The sequence below is a fragment of the Tamandua tetradactyla genome, chromosome 22 (assembly GCF_023851605.1).
Source record: "Tamandua tetradactyla isolate mTamTet1 chromosome 22, mTamTet1.pri, whole genome shotgun sequence".
Classification (NCBI taxonomy): Eukaryota; Metazoa; Chordata; class Mammalia; order Pilosa; family Myrmecophagidae; genus Tamandua; species Tamandua tetradactyla.
The window spans coordinates 40,242,295-40,268,498 of NC_135348.1; the positions used below are offsets into that span (position 1 = coordinate 40,242,295).

The following is a 26,204-nucleotide window of genomic DNA, read 5'->3' on the forward strand; positions in this document are numbered from 1 at the left end:
CCTGGATTATCATGAATGGGCTTTTAACTCAACTTCTGTCCTCCCCTATTCTGACCTCGGCTTTTGCATCTGGTTGGATTAGATCTTATTAAACCACCATTTTGACCAAGCACTTTCCTTCACAAGAACCACAATTGCTCCTTATTCTAAACTCCTTAAAGACCACCACAATATGGTCTTATCCTACCTACCACACAAACTTCAATTTCTACAGTTTCCAAGCAGAGTACTATATATAATACTGACATTTAACCTATGGAAATTGAATTGTACACGTTCAGCAATAATACATACTTTTCCTATGAGCTAGCACGCTGCTGCTATTGTAGCTTAGTATATATCAATGCCATCAAACCCTAAAGGGCTGATGCTCATAAGGAAAAATCTAACAAAAGAATGGATATCTTTTAATAATGTTCTGATTAATGAAAAGTGAAATACCCAAGCAAATGTGGTTTCCTCCTTTCCTCAAGGACTAAATTTTATGATTGAGTGCTTTCTAAAAAAATTGAGAACCACCAATTGAGAGAAACATAGAGTTGAAAGAATTATTTAAACATATTAACTTCTAAGGCGAAAGATGGCTATGAAAACAGGAAGAGCCACCAAGTTTGAATACTCCTAAATTCACTCAAATGTTTCAAAGAGTGATATAGGTCTGTGCACATAAACATATATGTATTTTGTGGTAATTTAATGGAATTTCAAGAGTATTTTGATCATACTCAATTTTCACCTTACAAGGACTCTGCGACTAATCCCAAATAAATATTCAACTTCACTGTATTAGAGAACTTGCATACAAAGTTCTCAGTGGACCATTATTTTTGCTCAGGAGCCAATTTAAAAGTAAAAATGTTTTCTAACTATAAAATTTCTCATAAGTTATATTTTTATCAGGATTTTAATAAATATATCTGTGCTATACATTATTGTTTCCTATCAATGAAGTAAGCTACAAATGTAGAAACTACATTGTGACAGACTGAATTATGTATCCCAGAAAACATGTCCTTAACTGTAATCCACTTCTATGGGTGTGAAACTGTTGAAGAAAGGACCTTTTGAAGGTGGTATTTTAATTAAGGTGTGGCCAACGGAATCAGGTTTTTTTTTTCTTTTTAATTAATTTATTTTTAAAAAATTTATTTATTAATTAAAAAATAAAACGTACATGATCAGTAATTCACAATATCATCACCTAGTTGCATATACATCATTTCTTAGAACATTTGCATTAATTCAGAAAAAGAAACAAAAAGACAATAGAAAAAGAAATGAAACGAACACAGGAAAGAAAAAAAAACAAAAGATTATACCTATCATACCCCTTACCCCTTGCCTTCATTGATCACTAGCATTTCAAACTAAATTTAACATTTTTCCCCCATTATTTATTTTTATTCCATATGTTCTACTCGTCTTTTGACAAGGTAGACAAAAGGAGCATCAGACACAAGGTTTTCACAATCACACGGTCACATTGTTACAGCTGTATCATTATTCAATCATCCTCAAGAAACATGGCTACTGGAACACAGCTCTACATTTTCAGGCAGTTCTCAGGTTGGGTTTTATCTGTATTACTGGAGCCTTTCATAAACAGAATGAGATTCAGACATGGACTACAAGCCACAGAGAGCAACCAGAAGCTGGAAGTCGATAGAACCCTGAAGAGGAAGGAGAAGATGCCACCATGTGCACTATCATGAGAAAGAAAAGCCAAGGACCAAGGATACTCAGCAGGCAGCCCCAGGATGCCTCGGTCTTTGGGGAGAAAGCATCACCTTGCTTACACCTCAATTTTGGACTTCTAGTGTTAAAGCAATGAGCCAATAAATTCCCATTAAGCCAACCTACTATATATGGTATTTGTTTTAGCAGCTGGAAAACTAAAACATAAACAGATTACACTGTAATAGGTAACCATAACACTAATTTTGAAGGAGATACTTCATAAATAGGCTTGTATTTCCTTGTTTGACTTTATAAGTTTTAATACTGAATCCTTAGCTACAAAGTCACTTGTCAATCCCCTTTTTAGAAACAAGATTTTCACCAGCCTCTGTTCTTAGCAATAATCTTTTTTTATTTGCATGGGCAGGCACCGGGAATCAAACCCGGGTCTCCGGCATTGCAGGGAAGAACTCTGCCTGCTGAGCCACCATGGCCCGTCCTCTTAGCAATAATCTTATCAAGGCTTTAACTTTTATTTGGGAGATAACCCACCCTATTTACAGCTTCAAGTTGCAAGCTACCTGTGCTCACCTCCCTCTTTTCTCCATTGTTTCCCTCTATAAAGCAGACCAAATGGCTACCTTCCCTATATCCTGTTAAGATTATAAATGAATGATTAAACAAATGCTATAGAAACTATAGTTAAGATGAATGTAAGGATGTGTTCCAATAGAGGTTTTTTTTTCTTCTGGTAAGTAATAAGGATTGAGTAGAACAGGGGAGATCCTGGATTGAGTGTTTTGCTCTCCACAATACAGAGTAGTCATTATTTAGGGTTCAGTTCAAGGCCCATTCTAGGATACCTCCTTCAAAATTCTTTCATTTAGGACTGTATCCTACACCCAACTCTGAAATCTGTTCTATACCTAATTGTTGCAGTGTGCTTTAAAATTCATTTTCTTTTTGGGTGTGCCAGAGTGGTTCAGCAGGCAGAGCTCTCACCTGCCTTGTTGGAGACCCAGTTTGATTCCCAGTGCCTGCCCACGCAAAAAAAAAAAAAAAAAAAAAAATTACTGCCCTTTTGTATATATGTTATTTTTCACGATAAAAAATGCCTTTCAGGTGGTGCAAGGGTAGTTCATTGGTAGAGCTCTCGCCTACCATGCAGGAGACCCAAGTTCAAGTCCCAGACCATGTACCTCCCCCCCTACCCAAAAAAGAAGACGTTCTTTCATTTACCTATTAAATAACTCTAATCTGTTTTATTGTGAAATATATACAGAAATGTAAAAAATGTGTAGTTTAAAAAAATTTTTAAATGTAAAAAGTGGTAAATATACCACTATCCAGGCATAGAGCAATACCAATGTCTTAGGGGTTTGTAATTTGTTTCTGCCCAGTCACTTTTCCCTCCCTCTCTCCAGGGTTACAATTATATTGACTTTAGCAAGGATAACTTTCCAATTCTTCCCTCATTAACCACCTTTTAAAGAATCCCTAAGCAATATACTTCCTGTTTTTAAACTTTATATAGGTAAAATCATATAACATATAGACCATGGCTAACAATTACCAAAAACATTTTTATTTATTTAGTTATTTTTTTACATGGGCAGGCAACGGGAATCGAACCCGGGTCCTCTGGCATGGCAGGCAAGCGTCCTTGCCTGCTGAGCCACATGGCCCGCCCCATTTTTAGTTTTTTTAAAATTATTTTTTCTAACAATACAAAAACAGAATAGCATATTGAAGCCCCATGTACCCATCACCTAGATTCAACAATAACCAACATTTTAACATTCTTTTATTTGAATTATATTGACATTGTTTTTAAAAGTCATCCTCACTTCTGTATCTACCATGAATTTACATCATTGGTAAATACTGTAGCATTATAAAAATAACCACAATTTATTTATACATTATACTGTTAAGGACATGATATATAGGACTATTAGACTATAATGATTTGTATAAGTCTCACAGTGCACATATTCAAAGTACTTCCAGGATATACACATACATATATATTCATATTAGCACACATACACACACAGGAATGGAACTGATACTTCTGAGTTAGGTATGTGCATGTTTACATATACATATACATATACATATATATATACATGCACATGCAGAAATGAAACTTATGCTCCTTAGGACATGTAAAGGTCAACTTTAATAACTACTTACTAAATTGACTTCAAAAGAGGTTGTAGTAATTTAATTTACCACTATCAATGGTATGTGAATTCCTGCTGCTCCTCTTCTTTACCAAGATATAATATTTGTCAGACTTCTTAAATTTTCAGATATAACAGTTATATAAACTTCCACTTCTGGCTATGATGGACTAACTGGTACCAGCCTAGGCCCCCCAATAAAAATAACCACAAAAATGGGGAAAAAAAATGAAGGAACTACTTTTAGGCATGGGACAACAGGAAGTACAAGACTGTGATGACTGAGAGAAGAGAAACTCATGAGATGAACTCCAAAACCATTCTGACTCTCCTGCTGGGTACAATTTCCCAAGGACGGCACAGCAAACTTCAGTCCATTCAAAGTACAGCCATACTGCTGAGCTGAGAAAGTAGTGTTTAGAGTCAGGGCAGTTGAAGATGTGGAATTTTGGAGCAGAGCACTGGAAAAGAGGAAAACATGTGGGGGGAAAAAGGGACAATAAGTTACATGAGAACTGGACCACTGTGAGTACTTGGCTGAAGGTTAAACTACATATGTGCAGGACAAGACTACATGTGATATACTTCAAAGTGGCTGCTATGGGGATGAACTCAACATCCAACAGGCCCAGTTGAGAGTGGAAACTCCTTCTTAACCAATCATTAACACCCTGAGTATACAGCTGAGATCCCAACAAGCCAAGCCTTAAGAACAAGGCCATGCTACAGAATAAGGTCCACACTGTAGAGTAGAATATACTCCAGACTCTCCCTAACAAAGCCTAAGACAGGACCAAGACAAGATCCAGAGGCTGGGACACAGTTTGGAGGCTCACTTCTGCCAAGTCAGAAAGGCTTTCTGAAGATTTCACCCAACCAAGAGTAAACCTAAGCCTAAGCAATTCCAAATTGACCAATAAAGGAAAATATAATCATTCTTCAGAAGACAACATAATCTATAATCTCTACAATATAACATCTACAATGTCCACAGTAAAATTTAAAAAATCGCTAGGTGTAAAGATACAAGAGAATGTTTCCATAATCAAGAAAGGCAGTCAATATAGACTGTCTAAAAGATGCCTCAGATATTGGATTTTAAGAAAAAGACTCGAAAGCTGATATTATAAATATGCTTGAAGAACTACAGAAAATATGATCTTAATTAGTGAACAGATAGGGAATCTAAGCAGAATAAATGAAACCTATAAAAAAAGGAAATTCTAGAATTGAAAAGAGTTATCTTTGGATGGGTTTAGAAAAGTGGAGATGGAAGACAAAAGTTAGTGAACTTGAAAAAAAGATTGATAGATATAATCCAATCTAGAGAAAAGAGAGAAAAAAAGATTTAAGAAAACAGGAAGACCCTCAGGGAGCTGTGAATAACATTAAATGGTATAACATATGGATAACTGAAATCTCAAAAAAAAAAAAAAAAGAGGTCTCCGGAGTCTCTCAGCTGCCTGGTGAGTCAACTGCCCTTGCTCTCCCACCATGCACATCTTTTGCTGGGGGCTCCACTCCCCATTGTAGGCCAGTATTCCAATATGGAGCATATCTTTATCCACTGGAACCCATTTCCTAACGATGAGGAGTAACCATCAAAGGAGAAGGACAAAGAGTGGCCAGCCAGGAGGTGAAACATTAGTGTTTTCCAAGAAGTCAAGGGTAATTTGAAGTACTGCCTCCTGATTCTGAACCAGCCTTTGGATGGGTGTTTTAGTCATCTTTGGAGCAAAGCTCTTTTAAAAGACTATGCCGATGGAGGTGCTAACTGCATAAAAGATATCACCAAAGGAGAGCAGGAAAGCTTTTTGCCTGAATTCGTTAATAGATTTTGATTCTATTACAATCAGAGTACTGCAGTACTCTAAGCAATGTAAGCTGATTTCACTCCTGATTTCCCACAGTGACTTTCCCAAGTGTCTTCAAGTACTCCAAAAAAAGATTCCTTTGCTAATTATAATAATTCAAGGGAAATCACTCATCTACCTGCTCCAAACCAGAAAGCACAAGTTGCATATGACACTGGAATGGAAGGTGATTTGTGTGGCTATTCTAGTTTGCTAAACTGCAGTAACGCAATACACCAGAATCAGAGCAGCTTTTAAAAAGGGGAATTTAATAAATTGCTAGTTTACAGTTCTAAGACCAAGATAATGTCCCAATTAAAGTAAGCCTATAGAAACAGTCAATCAAAGGCATCCATGGAAAGATACCTTGGTTCAAGAAGGCTGATGAAGTTCAGGGTTTCTCTCTCAAGTGAGAAGGCACATGGCAAACACAGTCAGGGCTTCTCTCTCATCTGGAATGGCACATGGCTAACACGGTGTCATCTGCTAGCTTTCTCTCCTGGCTTCCTGTTTCATGAAGCTCCCCAGGAGGCATTTTCCTTCTTCATCTCCAAAGGTCGCTGGTTAATGGACTCTCTGCTTCTCGTGGCTATGTTGTTCTGCTCTGCTCTCTCTGAATCTCTCACTTTCTCTAAAATGTTTCCTCTTTGATAGGAGTCCAGTAAACTAATCAAGACCCACCCAAAAGAGTGGGGACAGGCCTCCACTTAATCCAGCTTAACAACCACTCTGGATTAAATCACATTTCCAGGGAGATGATCTAATTACAGTTTCAAACATACAATACTGAATAGGAATTAGAAGAAATGGCTGCCTTTACAAAATGGGATTAGGATTAAAACACGGCTTTTCTAGGATACATATATCCTTTCTTTTTTTTTGGCTTTTAAAAGGGGAATTTAATAAATTGCTAATTTACAGTTTGAAGGGCGTGAAAATTTTCAAATTAAAACAAGTCTATAGAAATGCTCTATCTAAGGGATCCAGGAAAGATACCCTGATTCAAGAAGGACATTCAGCATTTCTCTCTCAGCGGGAAGGGCACATAACGAACATGGTAGCATCTGCTAGCTTTCTCTCCAGGCCTCTTGCTTCATGAAGCTCCCCATAAGGCATTTTCCTTCGTCACCTCCAAAAGTTGCTGGCTGGTGGACTCTGTGGTTCTTTCGTTCTTCTGTCATGGTCCTGTGGCTGTCTCCTTGTTCTACTTCTCAGTCAGTGCATCCTTCAGCCATCTCCATCCATAAGAGCTGGTGAATGGAGAGCTTCCAGATGTGTGTTCTGGCTGGGTCTAAGGGATCTTGATTCAGGAAGGCCAATGAAGTTCAGGGTTTCTCTCTCAAGTGAGAAGGCATGCGGCAAACACAGTCAGGGCTTCTCTCTCAGCTGGAAGGGCACACGGCGAACATGGCGTGGTCATCTGCTAGCTTCTTCTCCTGGCGTCTAGTTTCATGAAGTTCCCTGGGAGGCGTTTTCCTTCTTCATCTCCAAAGGTCACTGGCTGGTGGACTCTCCGCTTCGTGGTGCTACAGCATTCTCTGCTCTCTCTGAATCTCCGCATATATCCTTTCAAACTGGCACAGTGGCCTTACTCATTTTGGACAGCTTTGCAATCAGGTTATCACAATAGGTCTCAAGTGGAATCTCACAAATCATGTACTTGGTCTTAGAAATCTGATGAGTACTTCTAATGCCTACGATGGATCTGAAGCAGCGACTGTGGAAACGGATCAGCCGCTCCTCTGGACCGTGGTCATCTAAAACTAATGCATCAACCAGCATCCAGAGGTGTGCCTCCATCTTACTTTACTGCCAGTGATTTACTGCGCAATAAGAACACTTTACTTGGGTTTACTGGAATCCACATTTCTCCAGGAAGCCTGCTAGCTTTAAAGATGTTAATGTTTAGATAACAATATGAGTGGCAGATTTGAATTTTACAGTGAGAGGCAAAATCTTTATTTATAGGAAAGCAAATAAACTCTATTGTTTTCACTTTGAAAGTAATGTGACTCATTCCATTATAAAACTTGGTACCAATTATTCTTTATTGTGTTATAATCATTCCTTAATCCTAGAAAATTAGTTTTAATTTTGAGGCTGATCAAGTCCTCTGAGTTTGGTACATCACTAGCCCCTGCTGCCCATCCTTAAATACTTTTAACAACAAGGGGTACTTCTGAATGTCTTTTGATGTTATATTTCTTCATAAAATTTGTATCACCTTTTACTGAAAAAAAAATTCCTTTCAGATTAGAATGTTAAAACTATACTATTTCACTCTGGCCTATTACTATACCTGGTATTATCTTTTAAAAATAAAATAAAGTCACTGACCTAAGTATTACATTTGAGAACAGGTAATTATGTAAGTTATAGGTGAAGAGAAAAACAGCATGAAAGATAAATGATTATCCTCAAAGCCCATCCTACTAACATAGTAAGCCCCTAACTCAACTTCTAAAGTAAATTACCTAAACTTTAGTGGAATGGCAGATCAGAACTGTTCCTATTATAATTAATACCTAGACTGAAAAAGTTGTGCAGAAGAAACTTAAGCATAAAATTCATTTTTTCTACCTTACCTAAGACAGCAAAAATGTTGGTTCATAAAGCACAATTTTATTCAAATACCAGAAAGCAGTTTGACAGTCTCTGGAGATAAATGAGCATAGTATAACAGGCTAGTGCTGAAAGCCTGTGTTCTTGTCCCAGTCCTGAAATTCAACTTAAGTTCCCTGAACCCCTTTCCTCATCTACAGATTGGAAGGGGTTGGAGGGATGAATCTGAGGTTCCTTCCCTCACTCAAATACAAACAAAGATTTAAACATAAACCTACCAACATGTTCTACATATACGCGATCCCTATGTGGCTGTAAAGAAAGGGACCAGGAACTGTTTTCTTCTTGGTGCTAACAACTTTGATGATGAAGGGACAATGTTAGGCTTAGACTGTAAACAGAAAATGAGAAGGGCATTAATTGAACTAGCATGCAATCCTGATAGTTACTCATTAGAAAAAAATTCAATTACTCTATGCAAATACCTGCTAACATCAAATTGGATAAATTTAAAGAAAATATTATTGGACTGTACGTGTGTGGATATTTCTAAATAAAAGTATTTCTTTTAAAGTGAGGAAAAAATTAAAAAGAAAACCATGATGCCTCATAGTAAAACTGCTGAAAATCAATGCTAATGTATTGAAAGCAGCCAGAGGAAAAGAGGACACAGTACAAAAAAGGAAAATGGTACAATGATAACTGACTTAGCATTAGAAATAGTAAAGTTCAGAAGAAAATGGAGTATCTCCTTTAAAGTGCAATCAGGAAAAATAATTAATCCAGAATTCTAAATCTAGTGAAAGTTTAAACCCTAGGGTGAAATAAAGATATTATCAGATAAATGAAGGCAGAGGTGATTTGTTGCCAGCAGAACTGCACTACAAGAAATATTCCTAGATTGTAAGTTCTTACAGTAGTCATATTTAGCCTGGAGCTAAATACGTTTTTTTTTATAACATATATTTATAAATATGTAATTGTTATTTCTGGATTTTGAGAGGCTGTTTCATAGATGTATAACCTACTATTTAGAGATAAGAATGAAGCCAACCAAGTCCGGATTAAGATAATTCAGAACACAGGGTAAGGAAGACATTGTTTGTATTTCAGAACTTCACCTACTCTTTGAGGCCAAAGGGAAAAAGGTTTATTGTGTCCAGAACCTGAATTTTCTGTAGCACGTAATCTAACTACTCAACCTGTCTGGATAGATCATTTAAACAATCCAAACACAAGGAGCTCAGAATAAGAATATGAGCCTTTAATCTTGCATAGCTTAATATAAACCCTGAATACATCCCAGAATATAAAAATATGGAACTATTAAACTACCACCAGGAAATCCCCAGATACTGTGTCAAATATTAGGTACACCCAAATCAACAGGCCAAGCCCTTGATCTTGATGCTTGCTCTTGTGAAGCTTATGTATGTAGCAGGGAAGCTGAGCTTACCTATAGGTATACCTGAGTCACCTCCAGAGGACCACTGTTGTTGCTAAGATGTGGCCTCACTCTCTCTAAGTTCAACTCTGCAAGTGAAACCATTGCCCTCCCCCCCTACGTGGGACATGACATCCAGGGATGAAAGTCTCCCTGGCAGTGTGGGATCAACAATGCTGTCCTGACAAAAAGGGGGAAAAAGTGTAACAATTAAGGTATCAGTGGATGAGAGAGTTCAGGGTAGCGAGAGGCTACCCTGAAGTCACTCTTACACTAGCTTTAATTAAACATTGCTACCTGTCATAACTTGCCAAAATCTAGTCAAAACCATTCCTGCCAATCCTCAAGAAGACCTAAGGCATTATATAAGATTCTACAAATGTTCCATGCACTAGGGTAACTTTCCAGAAACCTACAACCTCCAGATGGGTCCCTGGACCAGAGAAGTCTTAAAATGTAAATAGATCAGCCTCTCAGAACATCAACTAGTTCCATCCCCCTATCTCATATTATCAATACCCCTTTCTAACATGAAAAAGTTAGAATGGGCATAACCTAAATACCCCTAAAGAGTGGGAGAAAGAAAGATATAACAGAGAAGATAGAATTCAACAAAAATGAGTATGACTGCTCATATTTCTTTTAGTCTCCAATGTCTTTGAACAGCTAGAAGAAAAACCTAAAATTGTGGAACTGTAACCCATAACAAACTCTGAAATCTGTTCTGTAACTAACTGTTACAGTGTGCTTTGAAATCTATTGTGTTTTTGTATATAAAAATAAAATAAAATAAAGATAATAAAAAAATAGCGAATGATCTAGGTTTCGACCTTAGGAAGCTAGAAAATAAGAGCAAATTAAATCCAAAGTAAGCAGAAGGGAGCAAATAATAAATAGAAGAAAAGATTGAGAACATAAATTAAAATAGTGGCTATAGACTTCTCGGAAGATGTCAGAGTAGGAGCAGACCGATTTCATCCCCTGCTCCATGGGACAAGACAGGGGATGGAGAGAAAATGACCAGGACTGTGGTCCTGGAGGGTGAGCGATAACGGGGCTCTATTAGTTTGTTAAGCTGTGGAATGCAATAAACCAGAAATGGAACAGCTTATAAAAAGAGAATTTATTATGTTACAAGTTGACAGTTCAAAGGAAGTGAAAGTGTCCAAATAAGGCACCAATAAGAGGTTACCTTTACTCAAGAAAGGCTGACGCCATTCAGAACACGTCTGTCAGCTGAGAAGGCAGGTGGCTGGCATCTGCTGGTCTTTGTTCCCAGTTTGTTGCTTCCAGCTTCTGATGCCAGCAGTCTCCTCTCTAAGCGTCTCTGGGCTCCACTCAGTTCCTCTGGGACACAAATCTGGGTTGCTGCTTGCTTCGCATCTCATGGGAAGGCACATGGCCACTCTGCCGGGCTCTGCCCGTGTCTCGGCATCTTCTGTCTGTGTGGGTTTTCCAAGCATCTCCAAGCATCCTTTCTCTGAAGTAACTGTTCTGCAAGTGTTCTGCAAGTGTCCGCATCTGTGTTCGCATCTGAGGCTTCTCTAAAATGTTTCTCCATTCAAAGGACTCTGGTGAACTAATCAAGACCTGCTGGAATGGTGGAGTCACATTTCCATCTAATGAAAAGGTCATACCCACAGCTGGGCTTGTCACATCTCAGTGGAGATGAGCTGATCAAAAGCTTCCGCTCCACAGCGTTGAATCAGGACTAAAAGGAACGGCTGCCCCCACAAGACTGGATCAGGATTAGAACATGGCTTTTCTGGTGTCATAATATTTTCAAACCAGTGTTCTCTGGGGAAGAGAGAGGTGGGAGGCTCAGGACCAGGAGAGCAGGGTGGGTCAGATCAGCCGTGGTTCCCACTGGGGTCAGACTGGGGCACACAGGGGAGGGGAGTTCTGAGGCTGCTTATCGCCCCTCCAGCCCAGTCTGCCCAGCTGCTGCTTGGGGGAACCTCCCTGGGCCCCCTAAAGCCAGCGGCAGCTGCAGGAAACCGGGAGGCGGAGAAGAACAGCACCCCCAGGCATCAGGAGCAGTCACCCGAGCAGTGCGCACCAGATTCACTGGGTGCCTGGTACTTCGGCCGTGCTGCTCTCCCAGACTCCGCTGTTGGTTTCCCTGCCCCTCTCACCAGAACTAGCTCTCCTGCCTTGGGACGGAGGCGGCCCCAGCCCACACGCTTTCTCCCCAGCCTGCTGCTGCAGTCTGGGAGGAGCAGGCTGGAGGGGTGGAGATGCCTTGGGAGTGCCACCTGCTGGCGAGAAGCACGAAGTGCAGTTTGGGTTCAGGAATGCCAGCTGAAGTGCAGTCTGGCAAACTGCCTATCTGCCAAATTTCTTTTCTCACTTTTTTTTTTGCATGGGCAGGCACCAGGAATCGAACCCAAGTCTCTGGCACGGCAGGCGAGAACCCTGCCTAGATTTTTTTAAATATAGTTTTCTATATGTTTTTATTATTAGTAGTATTTTTTGTGTATATGCTTATATAGTTGTATTTCATAGATTTTTAAATTTTTCATTCCTATTTTTATTAATTTTTTAATAAAATTTGCTCTCTCTTCAGTGGGCATAAGATGTGTTCATTCCCAATATATCTTGGGATATCTCCTCACTTTAGGGCCAACTACTGTTGAGGTGTGTTTATTTTTTATTTTTTATTTTTCAAATTATTTTTATTATTATTGTTTTTTACTTAATTATTTGGGTGTATGGACTGGGAATTAAGTCCAGGTCTCCAACATGGCAGGCAGGCATTCTGCTACTGAAATACCTGTGTACCCCTGCACAGCTTTTAATAGACCCTCAACTAGAACTGTACCTTTTACTTGATTTGCAGGGAACTACTGACAAATCAAGTGCAAAAGGGAACCTTCAGTGCAAAACCAAGTAAATACAAAACCTCTTATGAGAAATGGAAAACAATTTGCAAAATAACCTTATTAAGATAAGCAAATGCCCCAAACACAACAGAAAATCACAAAGCATGTGAAGATCAAAAACAGAAATGGCCCAGCCAAACAATGAAATCAAAACATCAGAGTGGAGGGAGCAAGGGTGGTTCAGTGGTAGAATTCTCACATCATAAGAGACAAAGGAAGATACTACATATTACTAAAAAGGACAACTCACCAAGAGGAAATGATAATTGTAAATGTTTATGCTCTCAATCTAGGAGTTCCAAAGTACATGAGGCAAACATTGGTAAAACTGAAGAAAGCTACAGACATCTCAACAATAATAGTGGGAGATTTCAATACATCACTCTTCTCTATTGATAGAAGAACCAGAAAAGATCAACAAGAAAACAGAGAAACTACACCATTTGAAAAAACAAATTAGTCTTAAAATTATATAGCTCAATATACCCCAAAACACCAGGAAATACATTCTTTTCTAGTGCATTATGAAACATACTCCAGCTTAGATCATATGCTGGGGCACAAAATTAGTCTTTACAAATTTAATAAGATGGAAATTATCCAAAGCACCTTCTTTGATCACAATGGAACGAACCTGGAAATCAATAACCACCAAAAAAAGAAAAAAAAAACAGAGCTTTTGCAAATACATGGAGATTAAACAAAACACACCCTTAAATAATCAAAGTGGGTCAAAGAAGAAATTGCTAGAGAAACTGGTAAATATCTGGAGAGGACTGATAATGAGAATACAACATATCAGAACTCATGGGATGCAGCAAAGGCAGTGCTGAGAGGGAAATTTATTGCCCTAATTGCCTATATTAAAAAATCAAGAACGGCCATCCAGCAATGCTGAGCTGGCCTCAGGGTCTCCTCCTCCTTCTCTGGTGGCTCAGCTATGGCAGCAGTGAGGACCCTGAACCCCAAGGCTGACATGGCTTGAGCCCAGGCAGCACTGGCAGTCAACATTAGCATGGCACAAGGACTGCAGGACGTGCTGCGGACCAACCTGGGGCCCGAGGGCACCATGCAGATGTTTGTCTTTGTTACTGGAGACATCAACCTTACTAAAGATGGCAATGTGCTACTTCAGGGAATGCAAATTCAACCCCCAACTGCCTTCTTTTTTTTCTTGTTTTGGCATGAGCAGGAACCGGGAATCAAATCTGGGTCTCTGGCAGGGCAGGTGAGAAATCTGCCACTGAACCACTATCGCTCCGCCCGAAACTGCCTTCTTAATAGTAAAAGTAGCAATATCCGAGGATGACATAACTGTCCTAATCATTGGAGCACTTAGCTGAAACAAGTGAATCTCCACATTTTCTGAAGGTCTTTATACCAGGATAATAACAGAAGGATTTGAAGCTGCAAAGGAAAGGACCTTCAGTTTTTGGAACAATTCAAAAAAAGCAAAGAGGACAGAGAAACACTTAGAGATGTGGCTAGAACATCTCCACATACTAAAGTTATGATGAACTTGCTGATATCCTAAGAGGCTGTAGTGGACTCCATTTGTCCAATAAAAAACAAGATGAAATGATCGAGCTTTGAGATCATGGAGATGAAACATAAATCTAAAACTGGCACAAGCTTAATTAGAAGGCTTGTTTTGTACCATGGAGCATGACATGCTGATATGAAAAAAAGAGTAGAAGACGTGTACATTCTCACATGCAATGTGTCATTAGAATATGAAAAAACAGAAGCAAACTCTGGCTTTTTTTACAAAAGTGCAAAGAGAGAAAAACTAGTAAAAACTGAAACAACATTCATTGAAGATAAGAGTTAAAAAAAAGTAGAACAGAAAAATAAAGTCTGCGGTGATTCCGATAAAGGATTTGTTGCCGTTAATCAAAAGGGAATTCACCCCTTTTACTTAGATGCTCTTGCAAAAGAAGGCAGAGTAGCTCTGTGCAGAGCTAAAAGGAGAAATATGGAGAGGCTGATGCTTTCTTGTGATGGGGTAAGTCTAATTCTTTGAATGACCTAAATGACTGTTTGGGGCCTGAAGGCCTTGTCTATGAAAATACATTGGGAGAAGAAAAGTCCACCTTTACTGAGAACTGTAACAATCATTACTCTGCGACATTACTGGTGAAAGGACCAAATAGGCACACACTTATTCAAATCAAAGACACAATAAGAGATGGCCTTGATGACTGTCAAAAATGCTTCTGATGATGGCTGTGTAGTTGCAGGTGCCTGTGCAGTGTAAGTGGCAACGGCAGAAGCTCTGATTAAATATAAGCCTAGTGGAAAGGGCAGGGCCCAACTTGGAGTCCAAGCATTTGCTGATGCATTGCTTATTATTCCCCAAGTCCTTGCTCAGAACTGTTTCTGACCTTCAGGAAACACTAGTAAAAGTACAATCAGAACGTTCAGAATCAGGCCAGCTTGTAGGTGTAGACCTGAACACAGGTGAGCCAACAGTAGCAGCAGAAGTAGACATATGGTATAACTACTGGTAAAGAAACAGCTTCTTGCACTCCTGCACTGTGACTGCTACTAACAGTCTCTGGGTTGATGAGATCATACAAGCCACGATGTCTTCTCTAAAAGGTTGAATTGAAGTGCCCCTCGTATCTGAATCATGAAGACTTTCCTAAGAATATAGCTATGGAATTTTTGTCCCCAGCTTCAAATGACTTTCAAAAGAAATTTTCCCCATATTAAAACAGTTGGATATTGGCACTGTTTCAAACTATGAAGCTTTGAAATTATAATTCATATTTTTTAATTGCACTGGTGTATATTTATAAAGCAGGTCCCTTTTACACAATGAACAGGATGTTCTACTTTAGCTGCATTGACATAAAAAGTTACATGTTAGATAAGCTTATGGTATCTATCTTGTTATTAAATATCCTTCACAAGCAAAAAAACAAAATACAAAAAACAAGGATAAGTAACTATTGAGATCTTAACTGCTCACCAGGAGAAACTAGAGAAAGAACATAAAATTAACCCCAGAGCAAATAAAAGGAGAGAAATAACAAAGATTAAAGCAGAAATAAATGACCTGGAGAACAAAACAAACAAATAAACAAAACAAAACTTTTTAGAAAGACTCAACAAAACCAAAAGTTTGTTGAGAAAATCCATAAATTAATGGACTCCTAGCTAGAATAAGAGAGAGAGAGAGAGAGAGAGAGAGAGAGAGAGAGAGAGAGAGAGAGAGAGAGAGAGAGACAGAGAGACAGAGAGAGAGAGAGAGAGACAGAGAGGCAGAGAGAGAGAGAGAGAGAGAGAGAGGACACAAATACACAAAATCAGAAATGAGTGCGGTGTCATTACCATGGATGCTGAAGAAATTTTAAAAATCGTAAGAATACTATGAACTATTATGCCAACAAAGTACATAACTCAGATGAAATGGAAAAATTCTAAGAAACACACAAACTACCTAAAGTGACTTGAGAAGCTCTCAACAAACCAATAACAAAAAGAGAGATCCAAGCAGTCCTCAAAACTCTTCCCATAACTTGGGCATTATATATGATGCATAATGAATGCAGGTGGCTACTGACTGCGGAGTCGATTGGCGAACTAGCTTATATATATGTGATAGAATATTGTGCTGCTACAAAAAGGAATGAAGTCGTGAGGGATGCCACACTGCAAATGAACCTGTGTGACACATGTTGAGATAAAATAAGCCAGAAACAAAAGAGCAATTATTTTATGGTCTCCTTTAGAAAATGTTTATGAGAAAACATGGGCCTAGAGTGTAAGCTCTTATAGCAGGGAAATGTAGGCTGGAGTGGTAATTATTTCTGGATTTTAAGAGGCTGTTTTATACATGTATAACCTGGTATTTAGAGATAAGAACAAACTCGAACAAGTCAGGATTAAGGCAATTCAGAACACAGGCATAAGGAAGACATTGTCTATATTTTAGAATCTTACCTACTCTTTGAGACCAAGGGAAGAAAGATTCATTTTGTCTGGAACCTAAATTTTCTGTAGCACATGATCTAACTCAACCTGCCTGGACAGCTCATTTAAACAATCAAAACACAGGGAGCTAGAATAAGAATGAGGGTCTTTCAGCACAATAATACGTAATTGTAAAGTAATCATGTTAAAACACTGAATGAAGCTGCATCTGAGCTATAGGTTTTTGTTTTGTTTTGTTTTGTTTTGTTTTGATTTTACTATTATTACTTTTATTTTTTTCTCTATATTAACATTCTATATCTTTTTCGGTTATGTTGCTAGTTCTTCTAAACCAATGCAAATGTACTAAGAAATGATGATCATGCATCTATGTGATGATGTTAAGAATTAATGATTGCATGTGTAGAATGGTATGATCTCTAAATGTTGGGTTAATTTCTCTTTTCCCGTTAATTAAAAAAAAAAAAAAAAAGAGAAGGGATAATTGGAGATGAAGGGATACAGACTGTACAACGGGACTGGATATAAAAACTCAGAAATGGACAGCACAATACTACCCAATTGTAATGCAATTATGTTAAAACACTGAATGAAGCTGCATGTGAGGTATAGGTTTTTTGTTTTTGTTTTTTTTTTGTTTTTTTTTCTTTCTATTATTGTTTTAATTCTTATTCTGTTGTCTTTTTATTTCTTTTTCTAAATCGATGCAAATGTACTAAGAAATGATGAATATGCAACTATGTGATGTTATTAAGAATTACTGATTGTACATGTAGATTGGAATGATTTCTAATTGTTTTGTTAATTCTTTTTTTAATTAATAAAAAAAAAAAAAAAAGAATGAGGGTCTTTGATCCTATATAGCTCAATGTAATGCCTGAATATATCCTAGAATATATTAAGCAGGTAAACAAAAAGTATTGGCAAAGTCCTTTGAGGGATGGGAGAAAAAACATGGAACTATTAAACTTTACCACTTGGGAAACTCCTGAAACTGTCAAACATTAGGGCCAAAGTTTGGCCAATGATTACGCCAAGCTCTTGATCTTGAGGCTAGCTCTTGTGAAACTTATGTAGGTAGCAGAAAAGCTTCGCCTACCTATAGGTATGCCTAAGAGTTATTTTTGGAGCCTCTCTTTTTATTTATTTATTTTTTAAACATAACATACAAACACAAACATTCTTACCTTATGATCATTCTATTCTTGGTATATAATCAGTAACTCACAATATCATCACATAGTTGTATATTCATCACCGTGATCATTTCTTAGAACATTTGTATCAATTAAAAAAAAGAAAAAAACTCATACATATGATACCCCTTGCCCCTCCCTCTCATTGATGCTAGTATTTCCATCTACCCAATATATTTTAGCCTTTGTTTCCCCTATTTTTTCTATACCCCTCATCACTCCCTTTCATTGATCACTAGAATTTCAGTCAACTAAATTTATTTTAACATTTGCTCCCCTATTACTTATTTATTTTTAATCCATATATTTTATTCGTCTGTCCATACCATAGAAAAAAGGGGCATCAGACACAAGGTTTTCACAATCACACAGTCACACTACAGAAGCTATATCATAAAAAAAGAAAGAAACAAGGCCAAAAGAGGTTCTCTTGGGGTGACTTTTAGGCCTAGTTTTAAGTAGACTTAACCTATCCTTTGCGGAGATAAGTTTCATAGGAACAAACACCAAGATTGGGGGCTCAACCTATTACTTTGGTTGTCCCCACTGTTTGTGAGAATATCAGGAATTTGGAGCCTCTCTTTTGTTTCTCAGATACGGCCTCACTCTCTCTAAGCTCAACTCTGCAAGTGAAATCACTGCCCTCCCTCCTACAGGGGACATGACATTCAGGGGTGAAAGCCTTCCTGGTGGCATGGGAGATGACTCCCAGGGATGAATCTGGCCCTGGCACCATGGGATCAACAATGCCATCCTGACCAAAAGGGGGAAAAGAAGTGTAACAAATAAGGTATTGGTAACTGAGAGAGTTTAAATAGAGAGGCTACTCTGGAGGTTGCGCTTATGCAAACTTCAGTTAGACACTGCTACCTATCATAACCTGCCAAACCACAAACAGGGCCATTCCAACCAATCCTAAAGAACACCTAGAACAATATATAAGATTCTACAAAAGTTCTGTGCACTAGACTAACTTTCCAGAAACCGACAACCTCCAGATGGGTCCCTGAACCAGATAAATCCTGAAACCTAGAGGGGCCAGCCTTTCCAGAACGTCAGCTAGTTCCATTTCCCTACCCTTTATTACTGACAGCCCTCCCAACATGAAAAAGTTAGAATGGCCATAGCCAAAATACCCCTAAAGAGTGAGAGAAAGATCAGTGGTGATGGTGGAGTTATACAGAGAAGGTTGGATTTAACAAATGAGTATGATCACTGAATCATTAATTTTAGTCTCCAGTATCTTAGAGCAGCTAGAAGTAAAAACCTAAAATTGTGGAATTGTAACCATACCAAATTCTGATATCTGTTCCACAACTAAATATTGTTCTGTGCTTTGAAATTTGTTGCTTTTTTGTATATATGTTATTTTTCACAAAAAAGAAAAAAGCATAATAGAGAAGATAGGATTTAACAAATGAATATGACTGCTGCATCTATATACTGACAGTTCTTTTGGTCTCCAGTATTTCAGAGCAGCTAGAAGAAAAAATGAAAAATCATGGAATAGTAATCTATACTAAACTTTAAAATCTGTTGTATAACTACATGTTAAAATGTACTTGGACCTTAAACCTAAAGCAAGAACACTGAAGAAGGAAATAAATAAATGGGAGCTCCTCAAAATTAAACACTTTTGTGCATCAAAGAACTTCATCAAGAAAGTAGAAAGACAGCCTACACAATGGGAGACAATATTTGGAAATGACATATCAGATAAAGGTCTAGTATTCAGAATATATAAAGAGATTGTTCAACTCAACAACAAAAAGACAGTCAACCCAATTACAAAATGGGAAAAAGACTTGAACAGACACCTCTCAGAAGAGGAAATACAAATGGCCAAAAGGCACATGAAGAGATGCTCAATGTCCTTGGCCATTAGAGAAATGCAAATCAAAACCACAATGAGATATCATCTCACACCCACCAGAATGGCCATTATCAACAAAACAGAAAATGACAAGTGCTGGAGAGGATGTGGAGAAAGAGGCACACTTATCCACTGTTGGGGGGAATGTCAAATGGTGCAACCACTGTGGAAGGCAGTTTGGCGGTTCCTCAAAAAGCTGAATATAGAATTGCCATACGACCCAGCAATAGCACTGCTGGGAATCTACTCAAAGGACTTAAGGGCAAAGACACAAACGGACATTTGCACACCAATGTTTATAGCAGCGTTATTTACAATTGCAAAGAGATGGAAACAGCCAAAATGTCCATCAACAGACGAGTGGCTAAACAAACTGTGGTATATACATACGATGGAATATTATGCAGCTTTAAGACAGGATAAACTTATGAAGCATGTAATAACATGGATGGACCTAGAGAACATTATGCTGAGTGAGTCTAGCCAAAAACTAAAGGACAAATACTGTATGGTCCCACTGATGTGAACGGACATTCGAGAATAAATTTGGAATATGTCATTGGTAACAGAGTCCAGCAGGAGGTAGAAACAGGGTAAGACGATGGGCAATTGGAGCTGAAGGGATACAGACTGTGCAACAGGACTAGATACAAAAACTCAAAAATGGACAGCACAATAATACCTAATTGTAAAGTAATCATGTTAAAACACTGAATGAAGCTGCATCTGAGCTATAGGTTTTTGTTTTGTTTTGTTTTGTTTTTACTATTATTACTTTTATTTTTTTCTCTATATTAACATTCTATATCTTTTTCGGTTGTGTTGCTAGTTCTTCTAAACCAATGCAAATGTACTAAGAAATGATGATCATGCATCTATGTGATGATGTTAAGAATTACTGATTGCATATGTAGAATGGTATGATTTCTAAATGTTGGGTTAATTTCATTTTTTCCGTTAACTAAAAAAAAAAAAAAAGAGAGAAGGGGTAATTGGAGCTGAAGGGATACAGACTGTGCAACAGGACTGGATATAAAAACTCAGAAATGGACAGCACAATACTACCTAATTGTAATGCAATTATAACATTGAATGAAACTGCATGTGAGGTATAGGGTTTTTTTTCTCTCTATTAACGTTTTAATTCTTATTCTGTTGTCTTTTTATTTCTTTTTCTAAATCGATGCAAATGTACTAAGAAATGATGAATATGCAACTATATGATGATATTAAGAATTACTGATTGTACATGTAGAATGGAATGATTTCTAAATGTTTTGTTAATTTTTTTTAATTAATAAAAAAAAAGGAAAAAAAAAAGCTTACCAAACATAAAAAAAAAAAAATGTACTTGGAAAAGAAAATTACTGAAAAAAAAAAAGGACTAAAGACCTAAATGCAAGAGCCAGTACCATAAAACTTTTGGAAGAAAATGAAGGGAAACATCTTGAAAGATCTAGTAATAGGAGGTAGCTTCTTAAACTTTAAACCTAAAACATAAGCAACAAAAGAAAGATAGATAAATGGGAACTCCTTAAGATCAAGAGCAGCTGTGTTTCAAAGGACTTTGTTAAAAAGGTGAAGAGGCAGCCAACTCGATGGGAGAAAATACTTGGAAACCATGTATTAGATAAAGGCTTGATATCCTGTGTTCATAAAGTTACAGATCAACAATAAAGGGACAAACAACCCAATTATAATATTGGCAGAGGATATGAATAGACGTTTTTCTAAAGAGAAAATACAAATGGATAAAAAGAACACGAAGAGTTGCTCATTTTAATAAGCTATTAGGGAAATGCAAATCAAGACCACAACGAGGTATCACCTCACACTTATAAGAATGGCTACCATTAAACAAACAGAAAACTACAAACGTTGGAAAAGACACGGAGAAATCAGAACACTGACTGTTGGTGGGAATGTATACTGAAGCAGCCACTGTGGAAAACAGTTTGGCAATTCCTCAGAAAACTAAATACTGAGTTGTTGTATGATCCAGCTATACCAATACTCCTTACATACCAAGAATAGCTAAAGGCAGTGACAGAAACAGGCAATTGCACACTAATGTTCATACAGGCACTATTCACAATTGCCAAAAGATGGAAACAAACTAAGTACCCATCAACAGACAAGTGGATAAACAAAATGTGGTATGTACATATGATGGGATATTATGCAGCAGTAAAACGAAATGAGGTCCCAAAATGACAATATGGATGACATTTGAGGATATAATGCTGACTGAAATAAAGTCAGACACAAAAGGACAGTAATGTATGATTTCACTATTTTGACTCGGGTAATCTCAGAGGTTACACTGTAGAATATAGTAGACCTAGAGGCGCAAAAAAAGCTAGAGATGGGGGAAAGGTTATCCAATGAAGTTGAACTTAAATGAAAGGGAATAGATAGAAGAGATGGTAATTAATTAGTGGAATTATAAGTAATAGTACCTTACTGAGGTGAATAGGATTGAAAGGGGATGTAAAGTATCATGTATCCCACTGGTTAAATTCACAATTATAAATAAGTTCTCACATGAACTATTGCAAAAGTTTGATACTGGACAAAGAGTCAGTAAGGGGGAATACTAAAAATGCATTCTATGGTCAATAGTCGATAGAAAGACATCAACAGTACCCCAGCACTACCAGGGACAATTAATTTGGAGGAGGAGCTATAAGTGATAAGGAATAGTTTTAATTTGATATTTGGTGACACTCTGTTTATCAGTTCTTTGTTGCTATGGACCAATGAAAACTGTGTAAAATTCAGAGTGCTGATGATTTTACAAACAAGTAAGGATACTGTAAGACATGTTTTGTGAGTTTTGGACATTATCCATGTTGCCAGTAGAAGGAGGGAGCCCAAGGGTTCAACGACTGAGAAGCAGAATGGGGAACTGTGTTACATTGGTATGACGGAATATGGTGAGGCTACAAAAAAGGACATCGAGAGGCATGCAACAAACAGAATAAACCTTAGGGACAAAGCGTTTTGCAAAATAAGCCAAAAACAAAAGAACAAATATGCTAAGGTCTCTTTCAGGAAATACTTAAAAGAAAACCGAAGCCTAGATTGCAAGCCCTGATAGTCTGAAGTTTTAAGTATATTATTCTAGATTCTGACACACTGAGCTCTAAGTGTTTCAGCTGGTATTTCCTTGGAACTTTGAGTAACTATGTGACACCTAAGACCCAGAAATGCTGTGCTGTAGCCTTGAAAGATGGCATAACTATATACAATAACAGTTAAAAGTAACTGAAAAAGAGATGAGGCATCAAATAGAGAAGCCAATCAAGAGTTCAAATAGAGTTAGAGTTTGCAAAACTGCAACCAAAACCGTTTCTGTTAACCCTAAAGAACACCTAGGACTTTATCTGAGATTCTACAAACGTTCTACATGCTAAGATTACTTTCCAGAAACCTACAACATCCAGATGGGTCCCTGAACCAAAGAAGTTCTGAAATGCAGAGGGGCCAGCCTCTCCAAAAACATCAACTAGTTTCATTCTCTTATCCCATTTTATTGACACCCCTTTCCAACAAGAAAAAGTTAGAATGGGCACAGCCCAAATATCCCTTAAAGATTGGGAGAAGGATCAAAGGAGAAAGAAGAGTTAGAACAGAGAAGATAGGATTTAGCAAATGAGTACAAGTGCTGAATCATTATATTGACAATTGCTTTCAGTCACCAGTGTCTTGAAGTTGCTAGAAAGAAAATCCTAAAATTGTAGAATTGTAACCGATACCAAAATCTGAAATGTGTTTCTATAACTACTTTTTTATAATGCACTTTGAAATATACTGCTTTTTTGTATACGTCATATTTCACTATAAAAGTTAAGAAAAAAAAGAAAACAAAGCCAGTATGGTTGGAACTAAGGTAAATCAGAATACAGAGTAAAAGATGATAGTGTATATATTTTAGACCTTCACCTATTGTATGAGACCAAAGGTGGAGATGTTTACTATGTCTAGAACCTAAATTTTCTATAACACACAATCTAAATTAACCTGTCTAGATAGCTCATTTAAACAACCCAAACTCCTGGAGTCCAGAATGGGAATGAGGCCTTGTAATTCTGTATAGATTAATGGAATACAGAACACAGTTTAAGACTATGGTAGGCTGATAATTAAAAAGTATTGGTAGAGGGCAGGCCATGGTGGCTCAGCAGGCAGAGTTCTCACCTGCCATGCCTGAGACACGGGTTTGACTCCCAGTCCCTGCCCATGCAAAAAAAAGAAGAGCTGTATTAGTAGAGTCCCTTGAAGGTCCAAAGGGGAAAACAAATATGGACCTATTTAACTTTCCTATCTAGGAATCCCAAGGTAAATGCTCAACCATTGGGGACCCACAAGAAAATAGGCCAAGTCCTTGATTTTGGGCTCTCTCTCTCTCTCTGACATTCAGGGGTGAAAGTTTCCCTGACAACATGGGGCACAGTGCAGGGGATGAGTCTGGCCCTGGTACTGTGGGATCGACAACACCTTCCTGACCAAGAGGGAAAAGAAGTGTAATAAAATAAGGCAACAGTGGCTGAAAGATCAGATCTAGAGGCTATTCTAGAGGCTACGCTTATGCAAGCTTCAGTTCGACAGTGCTAATTGCCATGGTTTGCTGAACCTCAACCAATATCACTCCTGTTAACTCTTAAAAACACCCAGGGCTAGAACTGAGACTCTATAAAAGTTTTATGCACTAAGTTTGCTTTCCTAGAACCTGTAATTTCCAGAGAGATCCTAGGTCAGATGAATCCTGAAATCCAGAGATGAGCCTCTCCAAGATAGTCAACTAACTACATCCCCCTATAGTTTCGACACCCCTTCTCAAAATCAAAACTCAAAACTTGTATTGCCTAAAGATCCCTATAGATTGGGAAAGGGATCAAAGGAGAAGAAGGAGTTAGAGGGAATAGGATTTAACAAATGAGTATGACCACTGAATTACAATACTGATAGTTCTTCTATCCTCCAGCATTTTGAAGCACCAGAAGGAAAAATCTGAAATAGTGGAATGGTAACCCCTAACAAACTCTGAAATCTGTTCTGTAACTACTTGTTGAAGTGTATGGTGACAATTACTGTTCTTTCTTTTCTTTGCATATATGTTATATTTCACAATAAAAAACACTTCAAAGTAGTGGATATGAAACACAATCACACTATCAAACTGTGGTTTTAATTTGCATTTTCATGATTAATATGTAGGTTAAGTATTTTTTCATTTGTCTACTGTCTGCTCAGATTTCCTCTTTTACAGAACCCTGTATCAGACTTTTGCCCACTGTTTTTCTAATGGCATAAGTTTCTTTTCTTTTTTATTTTAGTTTTCATATATACAACCTAAAATTTCCCCCTTTAACCACATTCAGATATAATAGTCAGTGGTATAAGCTATATTCACAATGTTGCATGACCACATCCATTACCACAAACTTTCCATCAACCCTAATAGATATCCTGTACCGACTAAGACTCCTTCCCTCAAGCATCCCTAACACCTGGAAATCTGTATTCTAGTTTCAATTTACTTATTCAAATTATTGCATATCTGTGAGACAATATTTCTCCTTTTCTATTTAGCTTATTTCACTCTAAATGATCTTTAAGATTCATCTATGTCATTGTACGTATTGAACCTAGTTCCTTTTCACAGTTGCACAATATTCCACGTTTTGTTTAGCCATTCATTTGTTGAAGGACACTTGGGTTGCGACCATCATTTGGCAATTGGCAATTATGAATAAGGTGGCTATAAACATTGGTGTGCAAATATCTGCTGGAGTTTCTGCTTTCAATTATTTTTAGTATATACCTAAAAGTGGGAATTGCTGGGTCATATGTATGTAATTCTACACATAACTCTCTTGAGGAACCACCAAATTGTTCTGCACAGCACTTTGTGCATTTTTAAGTAGGACTTTGTCTTTGCTCACTGAATCATAAGATTTCTTTATGTATTCTAGATTATCATTTTTGGTTGTATATATTGCAATATATATCCTCTCAATCTGTGAATTATCTTTTTGCCTTCTGTTCTAGTTTGCTAGCTGCCAGAATGCAATATACCAGAAACAGAATGGCTTTTAAAAAAGGGTAATTTAATAAATTGCTAGTTAACAGTTCTAAGGCCGAGACAATGTCCCAATTAAAGCAAGTCTATAGAAATGTCCAATGAAAGGCATCCAGAGAAAGATACCTTGGTTCAAGAAGGCCGTTGAAGTTCAGAGTTTCTCTCTCAAGTGAGAAGGCACATGGTGAACACATTCACAGTTTCTCTCTTGGCTGGAAGGGTACATGGCGAGCATGGCATCATCTGCTAGCTTTCTCTCCTGGCTTCCTGTTTCATGAAGCTCCCCGGGAGGTGTTTTCCTTCTTCATCTCCAAAGGTCGCTGGCTGTGGACTCTGCTTCGTGGTGCTGCAGCATTCTCTGCTCTCTCCGAATCTCCCATTCTCCAAAATGTTTCTTCTTTTATAGGATTCCAGTAAACTAATCAAGACCCACCCAAATGGGTGGAGACATGTCATCATCTAACCCAGTTTAACAACCACTCTTGATTAAGTCACATCTCAAGGGAG

General features: G+C 37.8%; 1 protein-coding gene and 1 pseudogene across 6 annotated transcripts in view; one reads left to right on the forward strand and one right to left on the reverse strand.

Annotated features, from left to right (window-relative positions):
• Window positions 1-26,204, reverse strand: part of LARP1B (La ribonucleoprotein 1B) — a 147,946-nt gene that overhangs the window by 53,721 nt on the left and 68,021 nt on the right. The window contains exon 12 of one of the 6 annotated variants that reach the window (XM_077140064.1): window positions 3,241-4,324. The exons of the other annotated variants lie outside the window; for them this stretch is intronic. Within the exon in view, the coding sequence (XP_076996179.1) occupies window positions 4,049-4,324 (276 nt within the window). The 3' untranslated portion in view covers window positions 3,241-4,048. Of the gene's footprint in view, window positions 1-3,240; window positions 4,325-26,204 lie in introns of those variants that run through there. 6 annotated transcript variants of the gene reach the window in all.
• LOC143666341 (T-complex protein 1 subunit zeta-like) lies at window positions 13,545-15,210 on the forward strand (annotated as a pseudogene).